Source organism: Pelophylax lessonae, assembly GCF_965119305.1.
Source record: "Pelophylax lessonae genome assembly, chromosome: 2".
Classification (NCBI taxonomy): domain Eukaryota; kingdom Metazoa; phylum Chordata; class Amphibia; order Anura; family Ranidae; genus Pelophylax; species Pelophylax lessonae.
This window is the reverse complement of record NC_138769.1, coordinates 219,441,656-219,469,256: the sequence shown is the minus strand read 5'-3', so window position 1 is coordinate 219,469,256 and position 27,601 is coordinate 219,441,656. Positions and strand designations below refer to the sequence as shown.

General features: G+C 40.0%; 1 protein-coding gene across 2 annotated transcripts in view; it reads right to left on the bottom strand.

Moving 5' to 3' along the window:
* The window catches only part of LOC309547260 (EF-hand calcium-binding domain-containing protein 4B-like), a 192,376-nt gene that overhangs the window by 128,237 nt on the left and 36,538 nt on the right, over positions 1 to 27,601 (bottom strand). For both annotated transcript variants that reach the window (XM_082247088.1, XM_082247089.1), the window contains exons 4-7: positions 20,357 to 20,528; positions 18,018 to 18,164; positions 8,948 to 9,038; positions 1,914 to 2,009 (exon numbers count right to left, since the gene is read on the bottom strand). In XM_082247088.1, the coding sequence (XP_082103214.1) occupies positions 1,914 to 2,009; positions 8,948 to 9,038; positions 18,018 to 18,164; positions 20,357 to 20,528 (506 nt within the window). The remainder of the gene's footprint in view (positions 1 to 1,913; positions 2,010 to 8,947; positions 9,039 to 18,017; positions 18,165 to 20,356; positions 20,529 to 27,601) is intronic.

Sequence of the window (27,601 nt, the reverse complement as noted above, 5' to 3'; positions counted from 1 at the left end):
GATAAAGCAGGGGCGGGTTATAACCCCTGTTAAATTTATTTTTGCCATCGGTGTCCCTTTGTGGAGATTTCTCTTCATTTCCTGTTCCAATACCAAACAGGCAGTTAGAGGAAATCTCTGCAAATTAAGGGAATTCCTTGGGGACCCCCAGGTCACCAGAACTAGTGTCCCTATTGGATGATTCCCCCTTAATTACTTTTCTGGGAACAACCCAAAATTTGTGATTTTGTCTTTCACTTTCAATGATAATGGCAAAACAGGACAAATAGAGAGGATCAATCTCCATAACAGGGGCACAGACTGAAAGCAGCATCGTTAAGATAAGAGCATGCAATAAATGTGTCTCCTGTACAGCATATGAGCAAACAACAGGGTTATAGTTTTTTTAGCATTTTATTTCACAGTCCTGCAGTCACAGGTATAAAATAATGCAATTGTTTTTAATTATTTGGTCTTCCATAGAGTAGTATTTTGGGACCACTTCTTTAACAATTTAACAAGTCCGTACACATATGAAATACAAGTACAGGTGCTTTTTAACCTGTCAAATGGTTTGTGTTTCTGTTCATCCAGTCCTAAGATTTTTGCATAGCCTACCACACAGCACAGAATTGGCAGCCAGGGCAAAAAAAAACAGATTTTCTGTGTTGCAGTTTTTTAACACCCAAAGGTCTTGTTCTGCCCCCAGACTATAACGAAACAGTGAAAGGAGAAAGCAGCAGACTGGTGACCTCATCTATTTGTCACTCTCTCTTCCTATCAGGATGATCATTGTTAACACATGGATGTTGCAGTGCAGCGGTCTAGATTTTTGTGCTGCCTTTCCCCCTCAAGAGTTCTGTTGTGCAGGTAACCATAAGAAACTTTCATCAGTTTGCCCTTCCATGTGCTCCTTGCTGTGAAAGCCAGTTATAGATGGGGGCAGAGGCCATTTCTTTGTTACTGGTGTAAAAAATGGTGGGGGGACACACTGGACATCTTTCCTGCCATTGTGCTATGTGCTGGGTGTCCAGGGTGCCCTTGGGCCTTTAAGGAGGTTTGGGCTACCTCCAGGCCCACCTGCCCCTTATCTATCCATTAGAATGCATGTGCTCCCATTGTCGAGACTCTCAAAAATTTAGAAGGATTAGGACTGCAAGTAATACAAGGTGCTTTGAAGGGGCCTTGCAGCTTACGCATGCATTTGAAAATGTGTGCTAACTAAAACCCCTGTTTTTAACGCATACTGTTGGACAGGTTAATTTGGTTGGTAAGCAGACTGATTGGTGAGTTGACCTGGGAATTTTCTCTGGTTTTGTTTTTTGACCATAAGGAACGGACACAAAATCAAGGATGCCCGGATTATCACATATGCATTAGGGTAAGAAGTGTCAGGATTATTGGGGAGATTAAATAAAAGAAAAATGGAATTATATAAAGGCCATGTATATTCAGTTCTATATAGAGATATATCGTTGTTATATTGTATTTATTATTATATATTGGTAATATTTTCTCTGTATATGTTAATTGTCAGATTCTGACATGCTGTACTCCTGGTGAATCAGCTGTGAAACACGTGGAGAAGTAACAACCCCTCCTCTCTTTTCCAGTTCTCAAGGATTCTATCTTGAAGAATAGTTAATATATCACACACTATTTGCTATCTTTGTTATATGTTATATAATTGGGAGAGATAACGGAGGGAGTGCGGCCATATAAGCTAATATCATTAAACATTTTATTAGGAAAACCTGTGGTTGCAGGAAAAAAAACTGCTCCGTGTATGGCCTAACATAATTTGAGTAATTTCAGCTTTGTATAAATAATAAGATGAACACAGAACACAGTAGTTAGTGTTGGATGTAGACATTTGGACCCGTGTATGTATTTACTTATTCCTGTTTTTCATATTCTATGCTTCCATGTCTTACCTCGTCTTGAACAGAAATCAGCTGATGCACCTCTACATTCTTCCGATCTATCACATTTTTCATTTCTTTATTGTGGATACTGCTCCGGGTATCACTCTGAAACCATCAATAAAATATTGAAACTTTTTGGAAGATTTGAAAATGATGTGTGTAAACTAGAAATGTTTCCAATCTCTATTCAAAAACATATGAAAAAGCTGATCATAACTGGCATAAATTTGGGATTTTTCTTTCACTTTCAATGAAAATGGTAAAACAGGACAAATAGAGAGGATAAATCTCCATAACGGGGGCACAGACAGTAATAAAAACTGACAGGTGTTCTAATCCCTCTCCACTCTATCCAAAACTAACAAAAAAAAGCTTTTGCCTTTAGCTATACTTTAAGAAGTCAGTAATTGCTTAAGATATTGCAAGCAACATGGTGAAGATATGAGCATTCAATAAATGTACCCCTGTTTACGTTTATGTTTACAACGGCAGAGCTCTGTTCTGAATCTTTGCCTGACGATTGGCAGGTGCCAACAGACATCGAGTGCCCGGCACCCACAGATCAGCTTTTGCTGTGAATAATCAGCAGAAGCGGCACACCGGCGTCGAGTGCACCCCCTGTAGACGGAAGTGCAGGATCACTTACAGTATATATACGTGATCTGGTGCACAGCTACCACCCTGTATCAGTAAAACTTTTTTACTTTTCATTTTGGATATCATAAGAGAGGGTTAGAACTTCTGTCAGTTTCCCCCTTTTTTTTTTTTTTTTGCTACCTGTGTGAGATAAAAGTGAGATAAAATCCTTCCAAAATGAGAGAAACCTCTAGTTGTCACTGGGGTCATCTGAACTGGTATCTCTTTTATAAGATTTTCTCTCTATTCCTGTTCTGGTGACAACTGAAAATCTAAAATTTTCTTCCACTTTCAGTCTTAGTTTCAGTCATCAGGACAAGCAAAGAGGGTGAATCTCCCTAACTTGGGCACAGACAACAACAATTACAGTGAGGAAAAAAGTATTTGATCCCCTGCTGATTTTGTACGTTTGCCCACTGACAAAGAAATGATCAATCTATAATTTTAATGGTAGGTTTATTTTAACAGTAAGAGATAGAATAACTACAAAAATATCCAGAAAAACGCATTTTAAAAAGATATACATTGATTTGCATTTTAGTGAGTGAAATAAGTATTTGAATCTCTATCAATCAGCACGATTTCTGACTCCCAGGTGTTTTCTATACAGGTAACAAGCTGAGATTAGGAGCACTCTCTTAACCTCCTTAGCGGTAATCCCGAGCGTGACTCGGGGTTGGTTTTTCATATCAGGAGCGGTAACCCCGAGTCACGCTCGGGGTGGATTGCAGAGAGCGCAGCGGTGTTCTCTTACCTTATCCTGCCGATCCAGCGATGATCTCTCATTGCTGTGACCGCCAGCCGAGAGTCCCGCCGCTCCTCCGTCGGTCTCCGTCGCTCTGATCACTTCCTAGTTCCGTTCCCTGCAGCAGCAATGCTGCATGGGAGCGGAACTAGGGAGGGAAATTAAAAAAAAAAACGTTGCACAAAACACATTTTATATTATATATATATATATATATATATATATATATATGCGCATATATATATATATATGCGCACACACATATATCTATATATATATATGCACACACACATATATCTATATATATATATGCACACACACATATATCTATATATAATGCATGAATTATAATCTAATCAATAATATAATTTTATTATATATATTATATATTAAATAATAAAATAATATTATTGATTCGATTATAATTCACGTGTTTGTGTTTCAAATTTATCACATCTGGGATGTCTACTAGACTCTTGTTTTGGTCAGGTTTAAGTCAGTAATTACTAAGAATTCTAGGCCTATAATACATAACGCCAAATTTCCATGAAAAGAATTGTACCGCTTTTGGTATGTAATTCCTGACATAATCATACCGCCAGGGAGGTTAAAAGGCGTGCTCCTAATCTCAGCTTGTTACCTGTATAAAAGACACCTGTCCACAGAAGCAATTAAACATAATGCAATGATGTCAGGGACAAGATTGTAGACCTACACAAGGCTGGAATGGGTACAAGGCGATTGCCAAGCAGCTTTGTGAGAGGGTGACAATAGTTGGTGCGATTATTAGCAAATGGAAGAAAAACATAACTGTTAATCTCCCTCGGTCTGGAGCTCCATGCAAGATCTCACCTCATGGAGTTTCACTGATCGTGAGAACAGTGAGGAATCAGCCCAGAACTACACGGGAGAATCTTGTCAATGATCTGAAGGCAGCTAGGACCATAGTCACCAAGAAAACAATTGATAACACACTATGCCATGAAGGACTGAAATCCTGCAGCGCCCGCAAGGTCCCCCTCAAGAAAGCACATGTACAGGCCCGTCTGAAGTTTGCTAAATACAATCTGAATGATTCAGTGGAGAACTGGGTGAAAGTTTTGTGGGCAGATGAGAACAAAATCGAGATCTATGGCATCAACTCAGCTCTCCGTGTTTGGAGGAGGAGGAATGCTGCCTATGACCCCAAGAACATCATCTCCCACCGTCAAACATGGAGGTGGAAACATTATGCTTTGGGGGTGTTTTTCTGCTAAGGGGACAGGACAACTTCACCGCATCAAAGGGACAATGGACAGGGCCATGTACCGTCAAATCTTGGGTGAGAACCTCCTTTCCTCAGCCAGGGCATTAAAAATAGGTTGTGGATGGGTATTCCAGCATGACAATGACCCAAAACCCACAGCCAAGGCAACAAAGGAGTGGTTCAAGAAGAAGCATATTAAGGTCCTGGAGTGGCCTAGCCAGTCTCCAGACCTTAATCCCATAGAAAATATGTGGAAGGAGCTGAAGGCTTGAGTTACCAAATGTCAGCCTTGAAACCTTAATGACTTGGAGAGGATCTGCGAAGAGGAGTGGGACAAAATCCCTCCTGGGATGTGTGCAAACCTAGTGACCAACTACAAGAAATGTCAAATGCAATGCTTCCCGATGAGCAGTGTTAATTTTGGCAGCAAATTTTGATTTAATTTTAGTTATAGTCTTTTGACTAAAATGCCATTTTAGTTTTAGTCGTATTTTAGTTTTATGACTAAAATGCTATTTTAGTTTTAGTTGTATTTTAGTCATCTGAATTGTTTTAGTCGCATTTTAGTCAACTAAAATCTCCAGTACATTTTAGTCGACTAAAATCTCATACATTTTAGTCAACTACAAATCAAATGGCTTTAGGTAAATTGTGATGAATGTTTTTAACATTTCTCTAGAATTTCCAAACTAATTCTATACTCCTGGAGTAAAAATCCAATAACATGTTATTATTTATGGTATTAAGGTTTGAACATGCACTACACACACAGATTTAGCCCCCGTTCACATTAGGTCGCTCCAACTTCGGGGGCGACCTGTGAAGTCGCGTGCAGCGCGACCTCGGCGCGACATGCACAGACTTCACATAATGGAAGTCAATGCAAGTCGCCTCCAGGTCGCCCCGAAGTAATACAGGACCCTTTTTCTAAGTCGGAGCGACTTGTGTCGCTCCTATTAGAACGGCTCCTGTACTACACAGTGGGAGCGGGAGGACCGCGACTTGTCAGGCTGACAAGTCGCATGACAAGTCGCGGCAGTGTGAATGGACTCTTAGCCATTGTGATATATAATGTCTTTAAAAATAAAACCAAGTTTCATAAACAAATAAAAATATTGCTTTTGACAAACAGAAATGTAACTTTAAATACATACAAAAAAAAAAAAAAACTATAAACTCTATTGGCTGTGCTGTCATTGCATATATTACCTACAGTAAATATAAGAAGAAAGAAAAGCCTTTATCTTCATTTTTTCTCTTTCTGCAGCATAGTAGGTACTTATGCTTATGCGGTAGTGCAATACATGTTTAAACTTTAATGTGCTATTATTACATGCTCTGGATGGAATTGTGTTGGCGATTTAGAAATGGTCAGCAGAGTAGTGTTAATTTTTATGTCAAATTTTGATTTAGTTTTAGTCAAAGTCTTTTGACTAAAATGTCATTTTAGTTTTAGTTGTATTTTAATCATCTAAATTGTTTTAGTTTTAGTCTAATTTTAGTCAACAAAATTAACACTGCCTATAAGAGATGCTACACAAGTTGCGCCGACTTTAGAAAAGGTTCCTGCACTACTTTAGCCTGCCATAGGTGCGGTTTCAGCCCTTGTACAGGCTCCTAAATAGCATCCAAGTTAGATCAAGTTGTAAAGAAAGTCGCAGGGCCCCTCCTGCCCACCCCTGGTCCCGGTTCTGCCCGGAAGAGTCAATTCCTTAGCGCAACCCCTAGCTCATTGCACACATAGCCCTCTTATCTTTTTGGAGGATCTAGTTACTCTCTATGCTGGGCCAGCATCTCTATCCCTCAACTCATCTCCCAACATAACATTCCATGTAGGTGCCGAGATTATAGAGTTACAGCTAGAGTGGGGCGGCTAAATCTACACAAGTGAGACTTTTACAGGTAAATAACATGCACAAAATATGTTAAACACACATTATGGGAAGATTTTTACTGTACTAAATGGTCTTGTCTCTAGAACAACATACTCAAAAATGTGCTGAGAACTTTTAGGATTGGTTCACATATATGCAAATTGGATGCATTTTGAACTGCATCCTGTTCGAATAACATTTGAATCAAACCAGCTCTCTCTGGAACCGATTCACATACACTAGATTGTCAAAAGTATCAGGACGTCTGCCTTTACACGCACATGAATTTCATGCATCCCAGTCTTAGTCTGTAGGGTTCAACATTGAATAGCTTTGCAGCTATAACAGCTTCAACTCTTCTGGAAAGGCTGTCCACAAGGTTTAGGAGTGTGTCTATGGGAATGTTTGACCATTTTTCCAGAAGCGCATTTGTGAGGTTAGGCCCTGATGTTAGACAAGAAGGCCTGGCTCACAGTCTCCACTCTAATTCATCCCAAAGGTGTTCTATCAGGTTGGGGTCAGGACTCTGTACAGGCCAGTTAAGTTCCTCCACCCCAAACTCGCTCATCCATGTCTTTATGGACCTTGCTTTGCACACTGGTCCAAATCATTTGGTGGAGGGAGGATTATGGTGTGTGGTTGTTTTTCAGGGGTTGGGCTTGGCCCCTTAGTTCCAGTGAAGGGAACTCTTAAGGGGTCGGCATACCAAGTCATTTTGGACAATTTCCTGCTCCCAACTTTGTGGGAACTGTTAGGGGATGGCCCTTTCTTGTTCCAACATGACTGTGCACCAGTACACAAATCAAGGTCCATAAAGACATGAATGAGTGAGTTTGGGGTGGAGGAACTTGACTGGCCTGCACAGAGTCCTGACCTCAACCCGATAGGTCACTTTTGGGATGAATTAGAGTGGAGATTGCGAGCCAGCTGCGCTTCTGGAAGAATGGTCAAACATTCCCATAGACACACTCCTAAACCTTGTGGACAGCCTTCCCAGAAGAGTTGAAGCTGTTATAGCTGCAAAGGGCGGGCCAACTCAATATTGAACCCTACAGACTAAGACTGGGATGCAATTAAAGTTCATTTATTAGTCAGATGAAGTAAAACTCAAACAGGTGCAATAGCTCTCTGACGAGGTGTCTCGCACACATCAAGGCTTCCCTTGATGATTAACATAATGTTAAACTTTAGAAATACAGGAAGAAATGCTAAACCAAAACCAGAAATCCAAGATGATTTTATTGTTGGTAAAAAGTTCATATAAATACAGTCATTGTGTTTCAGGGGCAATACCCCACCTACTTCATAAGGGCTTAACAACAGGGTCCTCCATTTCTGTTCAGCAACTGCTGTTAAGCTGTTGCTCCATGAGAAGAGTGCAGAACTTGTTTTATTATAAATCTGTGAACTCAGCGTTTACTTTGAGTTCATCCAAGTTTTTTCCTGTGTTGAGCCTTGATAGAGGAGTGGTGTTACCCTGGAAGTGCATTGGCTGTTTATATGATCTCTTTATTAACAATTAAAATGACCCTGGACTCTTTCAACCAGTTTTCGTCTGTTATTCCTTTCTGTGTTTTCTGTCCAGCCTGTATTGTTCAGAGAGTCACTTTTGCCTTGTGGGGGACAGCAAGGTTTGTTTTTTGAGATTTGTAGCTCTTCCATACCTTACTCACAACCTTTTGAAGTCAACTTGGAATGAAACCTAACTATCACAGAATTTGTACCAGTAATTATATCCTATAAGTCCTCCTTTTGCTGCTGTCCTATTAAAGGAGACATACAGTCAAATCTTGTTTGGCTGTACTTCGCCTGTGGCTCATAGGAGTGCAGTTTGTTCTGCACTCCTGTGACCCATTTTTTTCCCCCCTGTCGGCTGACATCACAGAGCTGGTCCAGGCTGGGGAAAGATCATGACCACATGGGCAGGCATCCACTCGCATTCCTAGACCGTCACCCAGCTCAGCCCCTCAGAGAGCTACTGAGAGCCTGAGCTGGCCGCTCCCACCTGCTCCACAGCCCAGCCCTCCAGTGAGTGTAATGGAGGGGGGGGGGCAGAGCAGAGAGCTGCTGATTGACAGTCACCAGCTCTCTGCTCAGGGAGCTCGGAAAGCCAAGCAATTGGTGGTGTTTGATCGCTCAGTTCTCAGACTTAGAGCTGGCAGGGGACAGATGCAGCATTGGACCGATGCTGCATCCACCTAGGTAGGTATGATGCCTTTTTACTAAAGGCTGAGAAACTTCTGCCATCTAATATGAGACTGTGAGATAAAATACAGTGAACATCCGTTGCAAAGATACAGGGGAAGCAGTCATTACTGCCATATTAAAAGATTTTTTTGAGGGACCGCTGCCATGTTACAAGAAATTGCGAATATAACTGTCTTAGAGGAAGCACCATCCCTGGTGGTTCTGGCCTTAGTGATCCAGTTGTATAGGTGTTCCTCAATATGACTAGCAAGACCAAAAATTATAAATACTAAGTAGCCTTAAAATGAAAGTCATTGAGGTGATTGACTCAGGCCTCAAGCTCAAATTTCTATACCTCGTGGGTTAATCTCTTTATTTCCTCTCGCATTTGCTGCTCCATTTCTTCATAAAGGCGCTGCACTTCTTCATTGTGTTCAGCAATTCTCCTGGGTTAAAAAACACACATACATTTATTGTATTTACCATGCAAATAAATCTTAATATTTCGTCAAACTCTAACATATAAGAGTTATAACCTTAAATAGCTACAAAATGTTTCCAGAACCCTACCAAAACTTTTTAAACCCGATGTTCAGTTTTAATCAGCTAAGGCCCCTTTCACACGGGTATTCCGATCAGGTCCACCGGTCAGTTTTTTCAGGGGGACCTGATCGGATGCTCCATGTACCTCAATGGAGCAGCGGATGTCAGCGGTGATATATCCGCTGACACCGGCTGCTCTCCGATCCGATGTAAGATCGAAATTCACAATAATGCCGGAGGAAACATTATTGCCATTCCGAATTTACTAAGGTCAAATAACGTCAGAGAGAGAGGGAAATAACAGTCAAGCTAAAAGCACGACTGTTTTGTTTTAAATCACTTTTTGAGCATGAAAAAATAGCACAAATGGTTCTGAAAGATGTGCTATATCATTTGGAGATCAAAATTTTGAAATATAAAAAGAGATTTCCACAAAAGTTTGAAAGCACTTGTGACACTTTTTGGGGAACAGGGTCACTGTACTAATGACACTGGCTGGGAAGGGGTTAACATTAGGGGCGATCAAAGAGTTAAGAGCCACTGTTTTACTATACTTTGTGAGGTGCTTTCCTAGGGGAATGCTTTGCAGGGACACAAACTCCTATCCTTCCCTCATATTATAATGATGATCTGCCTTGTTTACATAGGTACGTAGATCGCAGTTCTGTGTCTCTGCCCAATGATCGTCGGGTGCCGGAGGACATTAAGTACCCTGCACCCATCGTTTGGCTTCCACTGTGTGTAATCACAGTGAAAGCAAGCCGCCGGTGGCTTGCGTGCGTGCCCTCTACATGGAAGTATTGGATCACGTATATATACATGATCCGCACACAGCTGCCACCCTGTAGCAGTAAAACTACTATAGGCTGGACTTAAAGAGGTTGAGATTCACCCCCCCCCCCCTGCAATGGTGTTTGAAATAAAAAGAAGTATAAAACTTATATTTTTTCTGCTGCTTCACTATTTCTTTGCCACTGAAAGTATTCCTCACTTTGCAATGTATGAAACACCTGCTCCCCCACCCCAATTGTCTGTGGTTTCTCCTGCCAGCTTGTACTACTTAAAATCATTCAAGATCATTTGCCCTCTAACCCAGCTCAACTCCCTTCTCTCAGCAGTTATTTAACAGCCTTCCAGTCTTCAAATCCTCAAATTCATTGTAAACACAGAAGCAGGTGTTCTGGAAGGGGGAGCAAGTGAGCTGAGCTTCAGTGCTTCTGTGGTGACTTTTTTGAGAATGAATTGCTCTACAATGTCTGCAGCTACAAAGGTAAATAATGGCTTGATTTAAAGCTAATTTACTACTTGATAGGAATATGTGAATGCCTATAGCCTAGCTGTTAAATAGAAATTGTGGTTGTTCAGTAAATTAATTTATAAAGCTAAATATTATTACTAGGGATGCACCGATACCAGTTTTTTAAGACCTAGTACGAGTACCAATACTTTTTCTTAAGTACTCATTGATACTTATTACATTGATCTCCAAGGAGAAAGCCTCGGAATTGAAAGTAGCTAAATTTTACCAGAATTGGGTCACTAAAAAACAAAAATTATGTCCTGAGTATTTATTGGCTCCAGTTTCCAAGATACAGTCTCAGGTCTAAATTGCATCAAAATAATATACAATTACGAGGGGGATGTACAATTATACTCCATAACCTTTCTGTAAAATTTGATATAGCAAAGAGAATGGTGCCACACCAATCATTATAAATATATCTTTTTGTTGATACCAATAACATAACTTTCCATTCATTTTTTTTTTTTTGTTCATGTAACATTTTCCTGCTTCCTTCACACCCTTGGGATTGAAAAAAGGCATGGACTTTTTCTACTTGTTTAGCCAGTAGCACAGATAAGTTGCACATGTAATGCAACAATAATGAGGGGCCCAACTCTTGTCCTGATCCCCTATTTTGCATCCAAAATATACAGTGCCTTAAAAAAGTATTCAGACCCCTTGAAAATTTCCACATTTTGTCACGTGTCAACCAAAACTGTAAATGTATTTTTTCGGGATTTTGTGTGATAGACCAACACTAAGTGGTTCATAATTGTGAAGTAGAATGAAAAATGATAAATGGTTTTCAAAATTTTTTACAAATAAATATCTGAAGAGTGTGGCATGCATTTGTATTCCAAGCAGAAAAAGAAAAAAGAGTTTAGGTCAAAACGTACCCCATAAAAGATCTCATTACGTGTGGTACCATAGGAGTGGTCTACATGCTAGAATGTGGATGCGGCCTTCAATACATAGGGTGTACCTCCAGAAGTTTAAGTGTCAGGATGGGAGAACATGTTAAACATATCAAAAAAGGTTCCGTTAACCATAATGTATCCAAACATTTCCGAATGGTCCATAAACGTGACCCTAAATCCCTCAAATTTTGGGGGATTGAACGGGTGGTAAAACACTGGAGAGGTGGGAATTTCATTAGACAATTGAGCAAACGATAATCCTACTGGATCTATGAGACCAAGGTCCTTTTCCCCAGGGGTTTGAACGTTGAGTTCGACCTAAATTGTTTTATTAGTGATAAATAGATTTCCTTCTGTCTTATTCCCTGATTGATAAATTTTAATAAATTTTTTATATATTTTAAATTTGAAATTAGAATTAAATGTAAAAAATATATTTTAGTCATTTGAATATTTTAATATCTAACATCTTAATATTTTTATATTTTAATATTTTAAAATAATTTTAATGTTATCCTGTAAAATAATATACATATCAATATATTTATTTATGATTATTAGTTTTACATAGAATTTAGCATTGGGTATCATTGGGATGGTACATTTCCAGTATTGGGATATAACTGGATTGGAGTTATGTAAGGTATTTACCTCCATAACCCTGGGCTTTGCAGGGTTTTCATCTATTTTAAGTTTTTATTTTTTTTGTTTAACTATGCAATCATTAAAGTTCATTATTTTATGTATATTAGGTTATTGAACCACTTATAGTTTATGATTGATTGCCACATTGGTGGAGGTCTGCAGACTCACAGTGAGGAATTAGTCATAAATTTCTTTGAAAGTTGTTGTTTTTTTTCTGCAGCGGAACATATATGTATAAAGTATTTGAACACTGCATAGATGTGGAATGTGCATATGCTAACGCCATGCCTCCGGGAACAGGATGCGAGCAGGCTCCTATTGAAAGTAATTTCAAAAATGCAAATTTACGATTAGGGGATCGGACGGTCTATGCAGGCCGTTTTAGATCATTTGAGATATAGGCAGGGCTCTTGTATATTATCGGAAACGAATATGGGCAAGGTCCTGATATGGTGCCGCGCTGTAGAGTCTCCCCGCCAGGAGTGGGGTGTGACCGCGGCAGCATTAGCGATATATAAGACGATTGGCTCCACCCTGCTGACGAAGTCTATGACGCAACGCGTATGGGGGAGGAGCCTGCACGTCATCACGTCGATTCCCGGAGACCACAGGCAGCGTTTGATGCTATTATAAGTCCGCACTGCTGAAGTGCTTTGAAATGTAAGTGCGATTTCACCAATTATGATTTAATAAATAGCCTTAAAATCAGAGAGCACTAGATCTTGATTTTATTTTTCCACACCGATGCCATATCGGTGCCATATCGGACTATCAGGAGGCGGTGATGGGAAGGCAAACCAGACTGCAGTGATTATCCCAGAGTGTATATTGACTCTCAGGAGTCTGTTCCTAAGGTGAGCTGCTAATCTGTCACTAGTCACTAGGAGCACCTGGAGTGAAGCATGCAGCACTTTTGATCACGTTTGTGGATGAAGATTTTTTGATTTTCTTTCAGTCACTATTTTCACTGAGGATTGGGACTATTAATATTATTGATTTTATAATCACGGCTCAGAAATTGATTTATCACTTTAGTATCACAGTTGATGGACTGATTTAGAGTTATTGTGATAACATTTTGTACACCAAACATATTTATTTATCTCCAATGAAAGACTTGGCGCAGCAATATTATTTTCTTTAAGTTATGCATTTGTATTCAGCCCCCCTGAGTCAATACTTTGAAGAACCACCTTTCGCTGCATATACAGCTGCAAGTCTTTTTGGGTAGGTTTCTACCAGCTTTGCACATGTAGAGAGTGACATTTTTGCCCATTCTTCTTTGCAAAATAGCTCAAGCTCTGTCAAATTGAATGGGTCTGTGAACAGCAAATTTCATGTCTTGCCACAGATTCTCAATTGGATTTAGGTCTGGACTTTGGCTGGGCCATTCTAACGCATGAATATGCTTTGATCTAAACCATTCCATTGTAGCTCTGGCTGTATGTTTAGGGTCATTGTCCTGCTGGAAGGTAAACCCCCACCCCAGTCTCAAGTCTTTTGCAGACCCTAACAGGTTTTCTTCTAAGATTGCCCTGTATTTGGCTCCATCCATCTTCCCATCAACTCTGATCAGCTAAACTGTCCCTGCTGAAGAAAAGAATCCCAACAACATGATGCTGCCATGACCATGTTTCACAGTGGGGATGGTGTATTCAGGGTGATGTGCAGTTGTTATTTTTCTGCCACACATAGCGTTTTGCTTTTAGGCCAAACAGTTACATTTTGGTCTCATCTGACCTGAGCACCTTCTTCCACATGTTAGCTGTGTCTTCTGAATGGCATCTTGCAAACTACAAATGAGACTTCTTGTGGCTTTCTTTCAACAATGGCTTTCTTCTTGCCACTGTTCCTTAAAGGCCAGATTTGTGAAGTGCACAACTAATTGTTGTCCTGTGGACAGATTCTCCCACCTGAGCTGTGAATCTCTGCAGCTCCTCCAGAGTTACCATGGGCTTCTTGGCTGCTTCTCTAAATAATGCTTTCTTTGCCCGGCCTGTCAGTTTATGTGGACGGCCATGTCTTGGTAGGTTTGCAGTTTACAGTTGTGCCATACTCTTTCCATTTTGATGATGGCTTGAACAGTGCTCCGTGAGATGTTCAAAGCTTGGGATATTTTTTATAACCTAACCCTGCTTTAAACTTCTCCACAACTTTATCCCTGACCTATCTGGTGTGTTCCTTGACCTTCATGATGCTGTTTGTTCACAAAGGTTCTCTAACAAACCTCCAAAGGCTTCATGGGACAGCTCTATTTATACTGAGATTAAATTACACACTTCTGAAGGTAATTGGTTCCACTAGATTTTAGTTAGGGGTATCAGAGTAAAGGGGTCTGAATACAAATGCATGCCACACTTTTCAGATATTTATTTATAAAAACATTTGAAAACCATTTATCATTTTCCTTCCACTTCACAATTATGTGCCACTTTGTGTTATTGTATCAAATAAAATCCCAATAAAATACATTTGCTTTCTTGGTTGTAAAATGACAAAATGTTGAAAATTTAAGGGATATGATATGAATACTTTTTCAAGGCACTGTAGATGCCTTTTTTACCACTGCTGTTATACTGCACTTTTGAGATGCAGATGTAACCTTGCTACAAATGTAGCAGAGGTTATCTGTGTTTACACAGTTTCCAGGCATCTTGGCTTCTGAGGGAAAATATCACGCAAATGTTCCTTGGAAATTTTAGGTAATGACACTTTCACAAGCCAACTATATGATGCATAGATCTAATCAGGACAAATGTACCTTGCAATAAAAGAACAATAAATTACAGTTAGGTAAGAGCCCATTCACACTGCCGCGACTTGTCAGGCGACTTGTCAGCCTGACAAGTCGCGGTCAGTCGCGATCCATTGAGTAGTACAGGACCCGTTCTAATAGGAGCGACACAAGTCGCTCCGACTTAGAAAAAGGGTCCTGTACTACTTTGGGGTGACTTCGGAGCGACTTGCATAGACTTCCATTATGTGAAGTCCCTGCAAGTCGCGCCGCGGTCGCAGTGCACAGCGGTGCACGCGACTTCACAGGTCGCCCCCCCCCCGAAGTCGTGTCGCCTCAGTGTGAACCGGCTCTAATACTCTTTAGTCTCATAGTGAAAATCATTTTAAACACTTCTATGTTCTATCTTTTATACACTTTTATACACTTCCATGTGGCACAATTTCCATTGTTCTACCATACTTTGTTGAGAAGTTACGAGGCATCATGATCATCAGACACCTCCCTCCCTTGTAGTCAAATATACTCACCTGTGTGTAAATCTTTAATGTGAAATATCTTAAAAACTTTAGCCAACCAGGACCTTTATCACCTTTTTTCTAATTCATCTAATCAAAATATGTAAGAATTAGCACATTTCATCTCTGAGGTCAATAATTTCCCAAAACTTGTAAACCAGTGTTACCGATACCTATTTTTAGTGTCATGTGACATATTTTTTACGGCTTGTTCACACCATACATGCATGAAAACTCATGGGAATACAGCACAGATTTCACTTGCGGAGACATCAGTTTCACATCAGTTTTTAATCTGCTTTTCAGCGAGGTTTTACATCCTGTTTGTGGTGCGATTTGAAAGAGAGTCCTGTGTGATTTCAGTCCGATCAGGTGCGATTTCTAATCTCATACACTACAATTCGCATTGGAATCAAACCTGAGTCACACCTGAGATCGCACTGCAAACTGACCTGGAAGATATCTGTTTTAGTATGGGAGCATTTCCATGATGTACTTGTGCAAATGCTTAGTATTGGCACTGATACTGGTATGGGTGCAACCCTAACTATTACTATTCACATGTATAAAATCATCATTTATATTAAGGCTGGGTTCACACTAGCCACTTGCCGACTGCCGGTACTGCGGCGGTCAGCCCCTACTGGGCATAGCGACGTAGGGCTACGTCGCTCGCCCACGAGCCTCTAGGGGGCGAGCGCGCGCCACCAGAGGCACGCTCCTGCCCCCGCTCGTTTACTAACATCCCCGCATGAGTGACCGGCGGCTCCGATGTCCGCCGGCCACTCGCAATCTCCCGCTGGAGAGGGAGAAAGGCAGGCGGCTGATGTAAACAAAGCCGCCTGTCATTCTCCCTCATGTAACTGCAGAGATCATACGATACTGCTATGTAGGATCGTATGTCTCTGTGGTTACATCACAAGCCACGCCCCCCCACAGTTAGAAGCACGCCCCTAGGGATACATTTAACCCACTGATCACCAATAAAGTTAACCCCTTCCCTGCCAGTGTCATTTTTACAGTAACAGTTCATATTTATAGCACTGATTACTGTAGCAATGTCACTGGTACCCCCAAAAGTGTCAAAAATGTCAGTCAAGGGTTTGATCTGTCCGCTGCAATGTCGCAGTCCCTCAAAAAAAATCGCAGATCGCCGCCAGTACTAGTTAAAAAAAAAACAATAAAAATTACATAAATCTTTCCCGTAGTTAGTAAACGCAATAACTTTTGCGCAAACCAATCAAAATACACTTATTGTGATTTTTTTCACCAAAAATATGTAGCAGAAAACAAATTGGCCTAAAATGTTAGAAAATTTCGATTTTTACATTTTTTTGGGGGAATTTCATATAAAAAAATGTGAAAAATATTGTTATTTTTTCAAAATTGTCGCTCTTTTTTTGTTTATAGCGCAAAAAGTAAAAATCGCACAGGTGATCAAATACGACCAAAAGAAAGCTCTGTTTGTGGGGAAAAAGGATGGCAATTTCATTTAGGTACAGCGTCGCACGACCTTGCAATTGTCCGTTAAATTCATGCAGTGCTGAATCGCAAAATAGGCCCTGGTCTTTGAGCAGCCAAATCCTCCGGGTCATAAGTGGCTAGAGATCGACCAATTATCGGGGGCCGATATGCACTTTTCCCAATATATCGGAATCGACCATCAAGATGACCGATATTGCCGATATTTCAGGAAAGTACTTGTACTGGAGTGATGCCTGCAGCTAGGTGCATCACCCCGGTACCGGCGTCCATAGCCGTCAGTCGGCTGTCTTGTAATGAGAACCGATGCGGCTGAGAAGCCGCCCGGCTGTCATTACAAGGAGCGGGATGGGACGTCCCCCCCCCCTCCCGCTGCCTTCTGCGGCTCGCCCCGGGTCACCCCCTTCCTGCATGGCCGCTGAAGACCCAATCAAAGCCGCATTCGGCTCTGATTGGGATGCAAAAACCCAGAAGTGATGTCATGAGTGACATTACTTCCGGGTACTGTCTGGCGCCAGATTAAAAAAATGAAAGCATTCAAAACAGCCAAACTTGCCGTTTTGAATGCTTTAAAATGCAGAGGAGGGGTTTGGGGACTTTTAGACCCCCAGATCCCTCCACAAGAGTACCTGTCAAATAAAAAAAATGTAAAAAAAAATATTTTTTTTTGTACGAAAATGTTGGCCAATATCGGGCGATATCGATACGCATTGGCCAAAATATCGGTATCGGCAACGAAAAACCGAGGTCGGTCGATCACTAGTTCACACTTATGCCAATTGGATGAGGGTTTCCCTGCCTCCAATCCACATGACAGGAGATTGTGACTCTCAATAGTGCCGGTTCACACACCTCCGGGGCAGCCGCGGTCCGCACTGGAAAAGGGTCCTGTGCATCTCTGGCTGCGTTTCAGGTCCAAATTCAGGCGAAAATTCGGACCTGATGATCCACACCTTAGAACGAAGAAAACAGGGACGCACCGGGACCCTCTGCTGCGAGCCGTGCCGCAGCTAGCGTGAACCTAGCCTAAAGGAAAATAAAAGAAACATCACATCTATTTATTGGCCTAAATATTATTATGAACTCAAATAAAAATGCACATGAATCACCTCCGTCAGTTTTACAATGCTTGCTTAATGTTGATTATATAATTTACATATTTCCTGGAACAAATTATCTTTTTCCGTGTTAAACCAAATTTCAAATTAAAGTAGCTGCACTCATGGAAACACTCACCATTGATAGAAGCATTATTGTGCACATGAAGTATAAGTATATAAGTATAAGATATAAAAACTTACTTTTTTAACATAATCTCTAATGTCTCCTTTTCCTTTCTGGCCTCTTTGATTTGACTTGTCACCTTCGCCAGGAATTCTTCAAGATTCTCCAATAAGCGAGGCTCCTCAGAACTCAACTTGTTCCACAGTTTCCAGATTTCTGTCTCACTTGAATAATCAAGAAGTAATATATTTTTACTGTTGACAAATTGTGATAAAGCTTCTTTTCGCTGAAGTATATTAAGTTTTATAAAAAATGATCGCTAAGAGCCAGCAATTTTACTTACAACTTATTTAACTTATCTAAAGCCATTCTTTTTAAAATTGTGAAGTATTAAATAGGTAAAACTCCCGACAAGTTTTTTTTTTTTTTTTACCCTATCCCTTTGGGAAGATTGTTCCTCCACTTCCCTGAACTTCCTGTCTTACACCAGTGTCAGTATAGCTCTTTGTTCTCACTGACATCTGTAGCTGCAGACACTGTGAAGCAATTCAATCTCAATGTTCACAGCAGAAGCACTGAATTATTTCTTGACTTCTCTTAGCAGCTTATGCACCCCCCATCAGCAGCATTCATTGTCTTCTATTTTAATGTAAGCACATGGCACATGCTCTGGGAGGAGGAGCAGAATAAGGAGAGCTCTATATTTTTTGCCACACTGCATTAAATTAATTCTAGTATAAAATGTTGCCGCATAAAGATTTTGTGTTGGGATGGAAGATATTGACACAAAGAGGGGGCATTAATGAAAACTGTGTGAAACATGTTTCATATCAATGGGTGCCATTATCATAGCACATAGAAAAGCTGATCAGCTGCTCTAGGCAATTGCACCACATTAGGCAAAGCTTGACACTTCCTATTAAGTCACTCCATAACTTTTCTTCTGACCAGTGGATTCTGACTCGGTAATGGTTCCACCTGATACAGATATTGGCATAACCTAATTCTACCAGAATTTTATAAACTAAAATTACATTTTCCTGAGCCATACTGTAATTATTCAAGTAGGCAGTCAAAGGGTGACTTTGGTGTCCCCAATTTAACTACTTCAGCTCCAAAAGGTTTACCCCCCTTCATGCTCTATTTATCAATCTTTGTACTTAACCACTTGCCGACCAGCCGCCGTAGTTTTACTGTGTTAGCCCCTTCCCTGCCAGTGTCATTAGTACATTAACAGTGCATATTTTTAGCACTGATTACTGTAGTAATGTCACTGGTCACCTCGAAAGTGTCAGTTAGGTGTCCGATCTGTCCGCCGCAATGTCATATTCCCGCTAAAAATCGCTGATCACCACCATTACTAGTAAAAAAATAAGAATAAAATAAAAATTACATGAATCTATCCCCTAGTTTGTAGACGCGATAACTTTTGCGCAAACCAATCAATATACACGTATTGGGATTTTTTTTTTTTACCAAAAATATGTGTCAGAATATATATTGGCCTTAATTGATGAAAAAATTAGATTTTTTAATTTTTTTTATTGGGAATGTTTTATAGCAGAAAGTAAAAAACATTGCTTTTTTTTTTTTTTCAGAATTGTTGCTCTTTTTTGTTTATGGATAAAAAAAAAAAAACTGCAGAGGTGATCAAATACCAAAAGAGAGCTCTATTTGTGGGAAAAAAAGGACATTGATTTTACTTGAGTAGAGCATCGCATGAACGTGCAATTGTCAGTTAAAGTAACGCAGTGCTGTCTTATAAAAAATGGCCTGGTCATTAAGGGGTAAAAAAAATTCAGTCCCTATAAAGTATAACTTTTATTTTTATTATGTTTTGGAAGTAGTGGAGATGGATTAGAACCCCTGTCAGTTTTGATTGCTGTCTGTGCCCCCATTATGGAGATTCACCTTCCCTGTTTGTCCTGTTTACTATTATCGATAAAGGTGAAAGAAAAAGAAAATCCCAAATTTTAGGTTGTCCCCAGAAAAGTAGTAGATGGAAAATCTTCCAATAGGGACACTAGTTCTGGTGACCTGGGGGTCCCCAAGGGATTCCCTTAATTTGCAGGGATTTCCACTCCCTTTCTGTTTGGCTATGGGACAGGGATTGAAAGGCAATGAGACGCAGACAACGAAAACAAACCTGACAGGGGTTATAATCCTCACTTACTCTAACCAAAATTTAAAAAAAAAAGTTTTGCCTTTAGTTCTACTTTAAAGTTTGAATGTAAGTGGCAAAATGAAGAATAAAAAATCTCCTGATGATACAGTATATACTCTTGCAATTTTTGGGAGAATAAGAAATCATAAATAAATAAATTACTATTTTTTCATACATGTACTGTACATATTATTTAGAGAAGATACAAAAGAGGTGATCAGCACTACAAATAAAGTAAATAATGCTCCATACTCTTCAAAAATGTTCTTTGCCCCTAGTTGTTCCATGAAAGACTTAAATTGCTTCCTTTCTTCTGCATCTGCTTCATCCAGTGATGGGAAAGTAGAAAACTCTGTGATCCTCTTTGTAGATTTTCTTTTTCTTTTTTGATTCCATTGACTGCTGCCTAAATGTATGTAGTTTTCTGAAATAGGAAGACAGATTGCAGACCGATTGTACTGCCGTCAATGAATTATATGAAGACGTCACAAATAACTAAAATTACCAGGCATCCTTTTATGACCTCATAGATCCATGACTGATGACACTTTCATATACATTTTTCATAATATAACTTGAAAACGGCTTGTATGTCATAACTTCAAAAAGATTCAAATATATAGATAGAGAGCAGATATTAAACAGACACAGTGGTAAAGGAAGAAAAGCATTAAATTATTCTAGGAATAGAAATACTGGTGTTTCAAATGGCCAGAAAAAAAATCTTCTAGTAGGCTTCTTCTTCTTTGTATATTTGTACTTATATGCATAAAGTGGAACTTTAGGAATTGGAAAAGAAAGAAATGTTGGACTTTATTGGCACTATTATTTAAAATTGTATATTTTATTAAAGAATAATATAAAATTACGACAGAAAAACAAAAGCATAAAAACAGTCTTTAAAAAGCGAGGCGTAGAGCCTTAAGTACATGTGCATACATGGTCACACATAATATATAACATGTAGATATTAAATAACAATAGCGGTAAAATACATCACATAATTTGATGAAGCTCAAAAGATGGTTGCAGGAGGAGATGCTGAACCGCCCCTGAATTTCACCTATGTAAGTGTTGAGTGTGTCCAGGTTGCCCTACATGTTTCGCTTATAATATAAGCTTCCTCTGGAGCTAGTGGTACATGAAATGTCTGAATGAAAGTCAGGTGATGAGCAGGTACAAAATAGGTGGAATAGACCTTGTAAGGTGTAGCAATTGACGAGGGGGTTCTCTGTAACTGGAGTGTGCTGCCTATACGCGCCCAACCGTATTCAGAACTATATGATAGTGTTTTTGAGGAGGCCCAAAACTTGTCTCCATATAACCAAAAACTGCAATGCCAATCAGGGGCACAAAATGTAGAACCTTACAGGAAAAAAATCCCAGAGTCGATGGTGCCTATAATAGCACGAATACTCCGATACTGACAAGGCCAGAGGTATCATAAGGCAGAATATCGCTCCAGTACAGAGATAGAGTACCCCCCCGGATGGGGAATGCCGCCATTAAAGTGGAACTTTGTTTGAGAACCCCTCCAGCCTGAAGCCCCCATATCTTAAAAAAAAAAAACACTGTGTAAATACCCTAAATCCTGCAGTCTTCAGTCTTGTCATGTAACATCCCTGGTCCACCTACTCTTCTTCCTCATCTGACAGTGAGTGATCCTGAATCTTGCAGTATTCTCCTGTGAGTCCAAGGCAGTTTGATGATGTGCCCAACAGAGGGTTGGGTCTTGATGCCCTGGGCTCACAAGAAGTGGGTTGAATGATGCTGGGCATCATTTAGCCTGAAAGAGGATCTGAAATCCGCAATGTAGTGTACTAGATCGCTAACAAGACAGGCTTAGTAGAAATTGCATCCACTGGAAATCCTGATCAGAATTGTACAATGACTTGAAAAAACTGCATTGTTTCCACCCTCACAGGGCAATTAATATGTTTCTGTGTTCCCTGTGGATTTCCCCTAACATCCTATCCTATTAAACAGTACTGACAATGAAAGAATGTATGAGGAAATTTCCCCAGTTACAGCACAGGAATAGAAATCCTCCAGGCTCTTTTACACGAGCAGCTGGTTGTCATTACAAAAAGGGGGCTGATACATAGTTTAACAACCCTAAAAGCCACCTACCCCAATTCTAACATTACAGCCTGACAGGGATATACACATTCCGTGGCCACAATGCTTTGCTGAACAGACATGGCATTTATAACTTGAGCTGCAGAGTTTGACAGCCAGTACCACCAGGCAAATTTTCACATTGAGATCAATGGGGTTGCACTACAACTGCAAACCAAATTCTTGGCTCTCTGTTGCAGTGCAGTCCAACAATGTAAAATTTCTGCTCAGCAGTTGAAAAAAAAAAAATTAAGAACAGAAGGTCTATCTGGTGGGAATGCCCTAAAATTAGGGTTTTCTGGAATAGGGTGTTTTCGATGCTCCGCAAAGTGACTGGGCTCTCTATTGAACAACATTCAAACTTGGTTATACCTAAATGTTTCACCTAACGAGTGGCCAAGCCCATTGAAACGCCTGATTTACTTTATCTTACTGGCAGCAAAAATCACGATAGCGGGAGCATGGAAGACACTCTTAGTATCTTTTAGATGACTTAAACACAAAATATCATGGATTATGATACATGGAAAAATTGCTAGGATTATCAATGTCCGAAGTGCTCTGTTTGAACTAATTTGGGAACCTTGGCGTCATATATCCACGTACCTTTGTCCTTGACTCCAGGTGTTATGCGGACAACGAGCTCCTCCCTTCCTAGTATATCTACATCTCAGTCCTAGTTCTCTCTCTGTTTCAGGGATTCTCCTCTGATACCATTACTCCTTTTTACTTTTCCCATTTTTTCTTTTTTTCTGTCTCTCCCCTTTTCTTCCTTGCTACTTCTAGCAACCCTCTCTCGAGGGTAAATTATGGCGCCTTATTGCTATTGGTTATTGGTGACTAATTGCATTACGTGCTATACAAGATTAATAAGAGAACCCCTCCCTTCCTTTTCATGTTATTCGCTACACATGTCAGATTCTCTAAAGTGTCGATAGCACTTTTTGTCTCTTTGACTTGGTATTATTATTTCCTTGGTTGTTTTTTTTTTTTTTGTTCCAGAACTTACATGATAATGTCACTGTCGCAATACTCTTTGCATTGAAAACGATTAAAGGTATTGAACGTAAAAACAGAAGGCCTCCTGAATGCCTGTCAGCCTGTCAGCCGCTGCCACACCGCCCTATGAAAAATGGCCCACCACGGATAACTTTTCATACCACCTGCCTGAAAGAATCCTGACCCATCTAAGGCCAGCCATAGATGGATCAAATAAGATTTAAACCATGAATGGGCAGACTGAATGAACCAAGTTGATAAATCGTTGAATTGAGTACAACCAGCCTGCCTGATTTTACATGCAATTATCGCTAGCAGCTGATTTAGCAATAATAATGGTATATATATATATATATATATATATATATATATATATATATATATATTTGTTAAACTTACAACACATCCTCATTGCTCTCCTTGAATTGACACAATGCATCTGGATCCTGCACCCTCAGCTCCCTGTTGGACTATTTGGCCGCCGCCATATGGATGCACTGGTTCTAAGCACAATGACGCGGCTATATTTGTGAGTATGCTGTCTCCCCACATGGGTCATTGAGCATTCATACTCCAATAGCCATTTACCCTGCATGTTTATAATACAACTACAATAATGTATTTTCAGATTTACCTGCACACTTACACTCCTGACGAGTGGGCAATGTGACCCACGAAACGTGCGTCGAGTTTCAAGACATTTGTATTGATGTGCATATTGTTACAGTTATGAGACATTTTAATATATTTGTATGACCATGTTCTGTTTTGTGTATGTCAAACATTCATGTTGTTTTACTTTTGTATATTAGTTCCATACAATAAACCAGATATATTTCAACTTGAGTTTCATGACTATTGGGTCCACCTCATCTAAAGGCCCGTGGGCAATCTTCTCCTTTATATATATATATATATATAGCATTAATCACTGCCTTCTCCCGGCGGTGACAGCTTCCTCCGCCAAAAGAATACAATGGCTCTGCGGGAGGGATTCCCCCTGTCAACACTGTCTGATTAGAGTGGAGTAAACCTGTGGTTGCAGGAAAGAAATTTGCTGTGTATGGCCTGCAAACAGATGAAGACTTGGCCAAAGTGTCTTTGTTAAAGGAGAACACTGGGGGGGGGGGGGAATATTTTCCCATGCAGTGGGGCTGTGCCTGCACTGCATGGTTTAACTGCTCATTTTCGTCAGAGATATACTTACCTAATCCACGACTGCAAGACTTATCCCCACCTGGTAGACTGTTCCTGACGTCATCCCATCCATAGACCAACTCTAGACGTGAGGACGCAGGAACAGTTTACCACTGGATGTGGGGGAGTGTGGTTTTCCGGAGGATTGAAGGTCAAGGTAAGGTAAGTACAACGTTCCCTTGCGCCAATAGACTAAACAAGCAGTTAACCCATGCAGTGTGGACAGAGTCCCGCTGCATGGAAGAACAACATTTTTTCATGGAGATCTGCTTTAATTCCTATGCATTTTGGGTCAGTAAGAATCTTGAATAAGCATATTCATCATTATCATTAACAGTTATTTTAGTTATAGTATCGGCCTAGTGGTTAGAGACCTTGTCATTGCATGGACTGAATTTGCAATTCAACACCCACCATGTACGTTGTCAGCATGGAGCTTGTATATTCACCCTTTGTTTGTGTGGTTTCCTACAGGATTCTTCAGTTTCCTCCCAGGAGTCAGGAACAATTAAGTACTGTCCATGATACTTTTTTATTTTCACTAGCATCCAAATTTTTAAGACAAGATTTTAGTGTGTGCCCCCTTCTTTAAGGTCTAAACAGTACAGCTTGGACTTTGAAGAAGGGTGCACACCCTGAAAGCTTGTCCTGAAAATTTTGATGCTAATGCAAATAAAAAATGTATCATGACCAGTACTCAATTCTTGTTGCAATTATATTAATACGGCTCTCCCAAGAGTCAAAAATCTCTGGTACTGAAGGAAAAGAATCTAATTTACATGATCATAACATAAGCTGTCATGTAATCACAATAGAAGCATCATCACCCTTCCTTATTAGAAGGACAAGGTACAGCAAATATCAATCTGGTCACATCTAAGAACCCATAATAAAATTTGCCTAAATGGTGGCAATGTAGACAGTTAACCTGGGGTATATTTAATTTCCTCACCAAATCTGGATCTTTATTTTAAACTCCTTAACAGTTTTCTGATAGCCTCTCTTCCCCTCTGATGCTTTTCTTCAGAGCAAAAAATATTTCATGTGTCTAAATAATCATTTTCTGGCATTAGCAAAAGAACAACAAAGTTGAGAAGAATTCTTAAAATCACTTTGCTCATTTCCCTTGTTATTATGCATCACTTAACATCTAAGCTAATACACACGATAGGGACAATAGGAAAAGACTGTAATCCTGTAGATGAAAGCATCCTTTGTGTTTTCACTTTTAAGACTATGATTGATGTCCATGGAACTGAACTCTGCTTTAAACCCTACAGTCATGAGAAAATGTTTTTCAAAAAAATCTTCACTGATGAATGAAGTTTATAGGGATGCATTGTGGTGTCATATATTGCATGCTACAATTCACATTAACACTTGTACTATTATAAAGGGAAAAAAAAATTATAAAGCCCTTTGAATTATTTAAAAAAAAAATTTTCTTGGTGGTGGTAGACCACTCTCTTTGGACACGGTTTCTTTCCAGTTTTGGTTGCAAGACCACCAGGGTTCTCACTCTTCTAGAGAGAACCACATGCATTTTCAAAGGCCTAAGTTTTAGGGTGAGCAGCCATCTTGTGCTTCTGGGTGGTTAAATCATTTCATGTACACTGTATTTTTGGTGGTAAGATTTAATGTAAAGATTGGCCACAGTTTTTCAATTTGGACTTTGTTTTTCCTGGACTTTTTTTGGACTGTTAACCACTTGCCGACTGCCGCACGACTATTTACGTCGGCAGTCAGCCCCTCACAGGCAGAGCGACGTAGGGCTACGTCGCTAGCCTGTAAGGGTTTTGGGAGCGAGTGCGCGCCGCCGGATGTGCGCTCCCGCTCCCGCTCCCGCTCGGTCACGGACCCCCCCCGCGCGTGTGCCCGGCGGACCCGATGTCCGTCGGGCACTCGCGATCGTCCGCGACAGCGGGAGAAAGGCAGATGGCTAGTGTAAACAAAGCCGCCTGTCAGTTCTCCCTGTGTATGAATGGTGATCAAACGGTTCTACTATGTAGGACCGTTTGATCATTGTTCCTACACAGCAAGCCACAGCCAATCACAGTTAGAAACACGACCCTAGGACACACTTAACCCCTCCCTCTCCAATACAGTTAACTCCTTCACTGCCAGTGTCATTTTTACAGTAACAGTGCATATGTATAGCACTGATTGCTGTAGTAATGTCACTGGTAACCCCAAAAGTGTCAAAAATGTCAGTCAAGGGTCAGATCTGTCCGCCCCAATGTCGCAGTCCCTCAAAAAAAATCGCAGATTGCCGCCATTACTCGTTAAAAAAAAAAACAACAAAAATGACAAAAATCTTTCCCTTTTCTTAGTAAACGCAATTATTTTTGCGCAAACCAATCAAAATACGCTTTTTGCGATTTTTTTTTACCAAACATATGGTAAAAAAAAAAATTGGCCTAAAATGTTAAAAAATTTAGATTTTTACATTTTTTTTGGGAATTTCATATAAAAAAATGTGAAAAATATTGTTATTTTTGCAAAATTGACGCTCTTTTTTTGTTTATAGCGCATGATCAAAAAATCGCACAGGTGATCAAATACCACCAAAAGAAAGCTCTGTTTGTGGGAAAAAAAGGGCACCAAATTCGTTTAGGTACAGCATGGCACGACTGCGCAATTGTCCGTTAAAGTCACGCAGTGCCGAATCGCAAAATAGGCCCTGGTCAGGAAGGGGGTAAAATCTTCCGGGGTTTAAGTGCTTAATATATGATTACACATACACAAGTAGAAATTGATTTGTTTGACTTTTTTATGGTAAACTTTGGATTCATTCACGCATGTGGTTTTATATTAGTATATAGTTTTATATTAGTATATATTGTTTATCATAATTCACTTTCTAATTGGTTTTGTGTGTGTGGCGCTTGTTACACTTAAATTTACAGAAAGTTGGGTACTTTGAGTACTGCAGCTCGCTTATAGTTATTTTTATTTAATTTGTGAGCGCAAGAGGCTTCACAATTTCATTTGTTAGACACGTCATTTAAACATTTTATTCACCTTTGCATTTAGTTAAAAATGCATATTTTGGGTGTTAAGATGTTTACGATATCTTTTCACTTGCTATGAAGACGTGAAAAACTGATATTGAGAGTTGTGCCCTTTCAATATCAACTACTGCCAGACCCCTGGACCACTTACGCCAGGCATACATGAAGCATA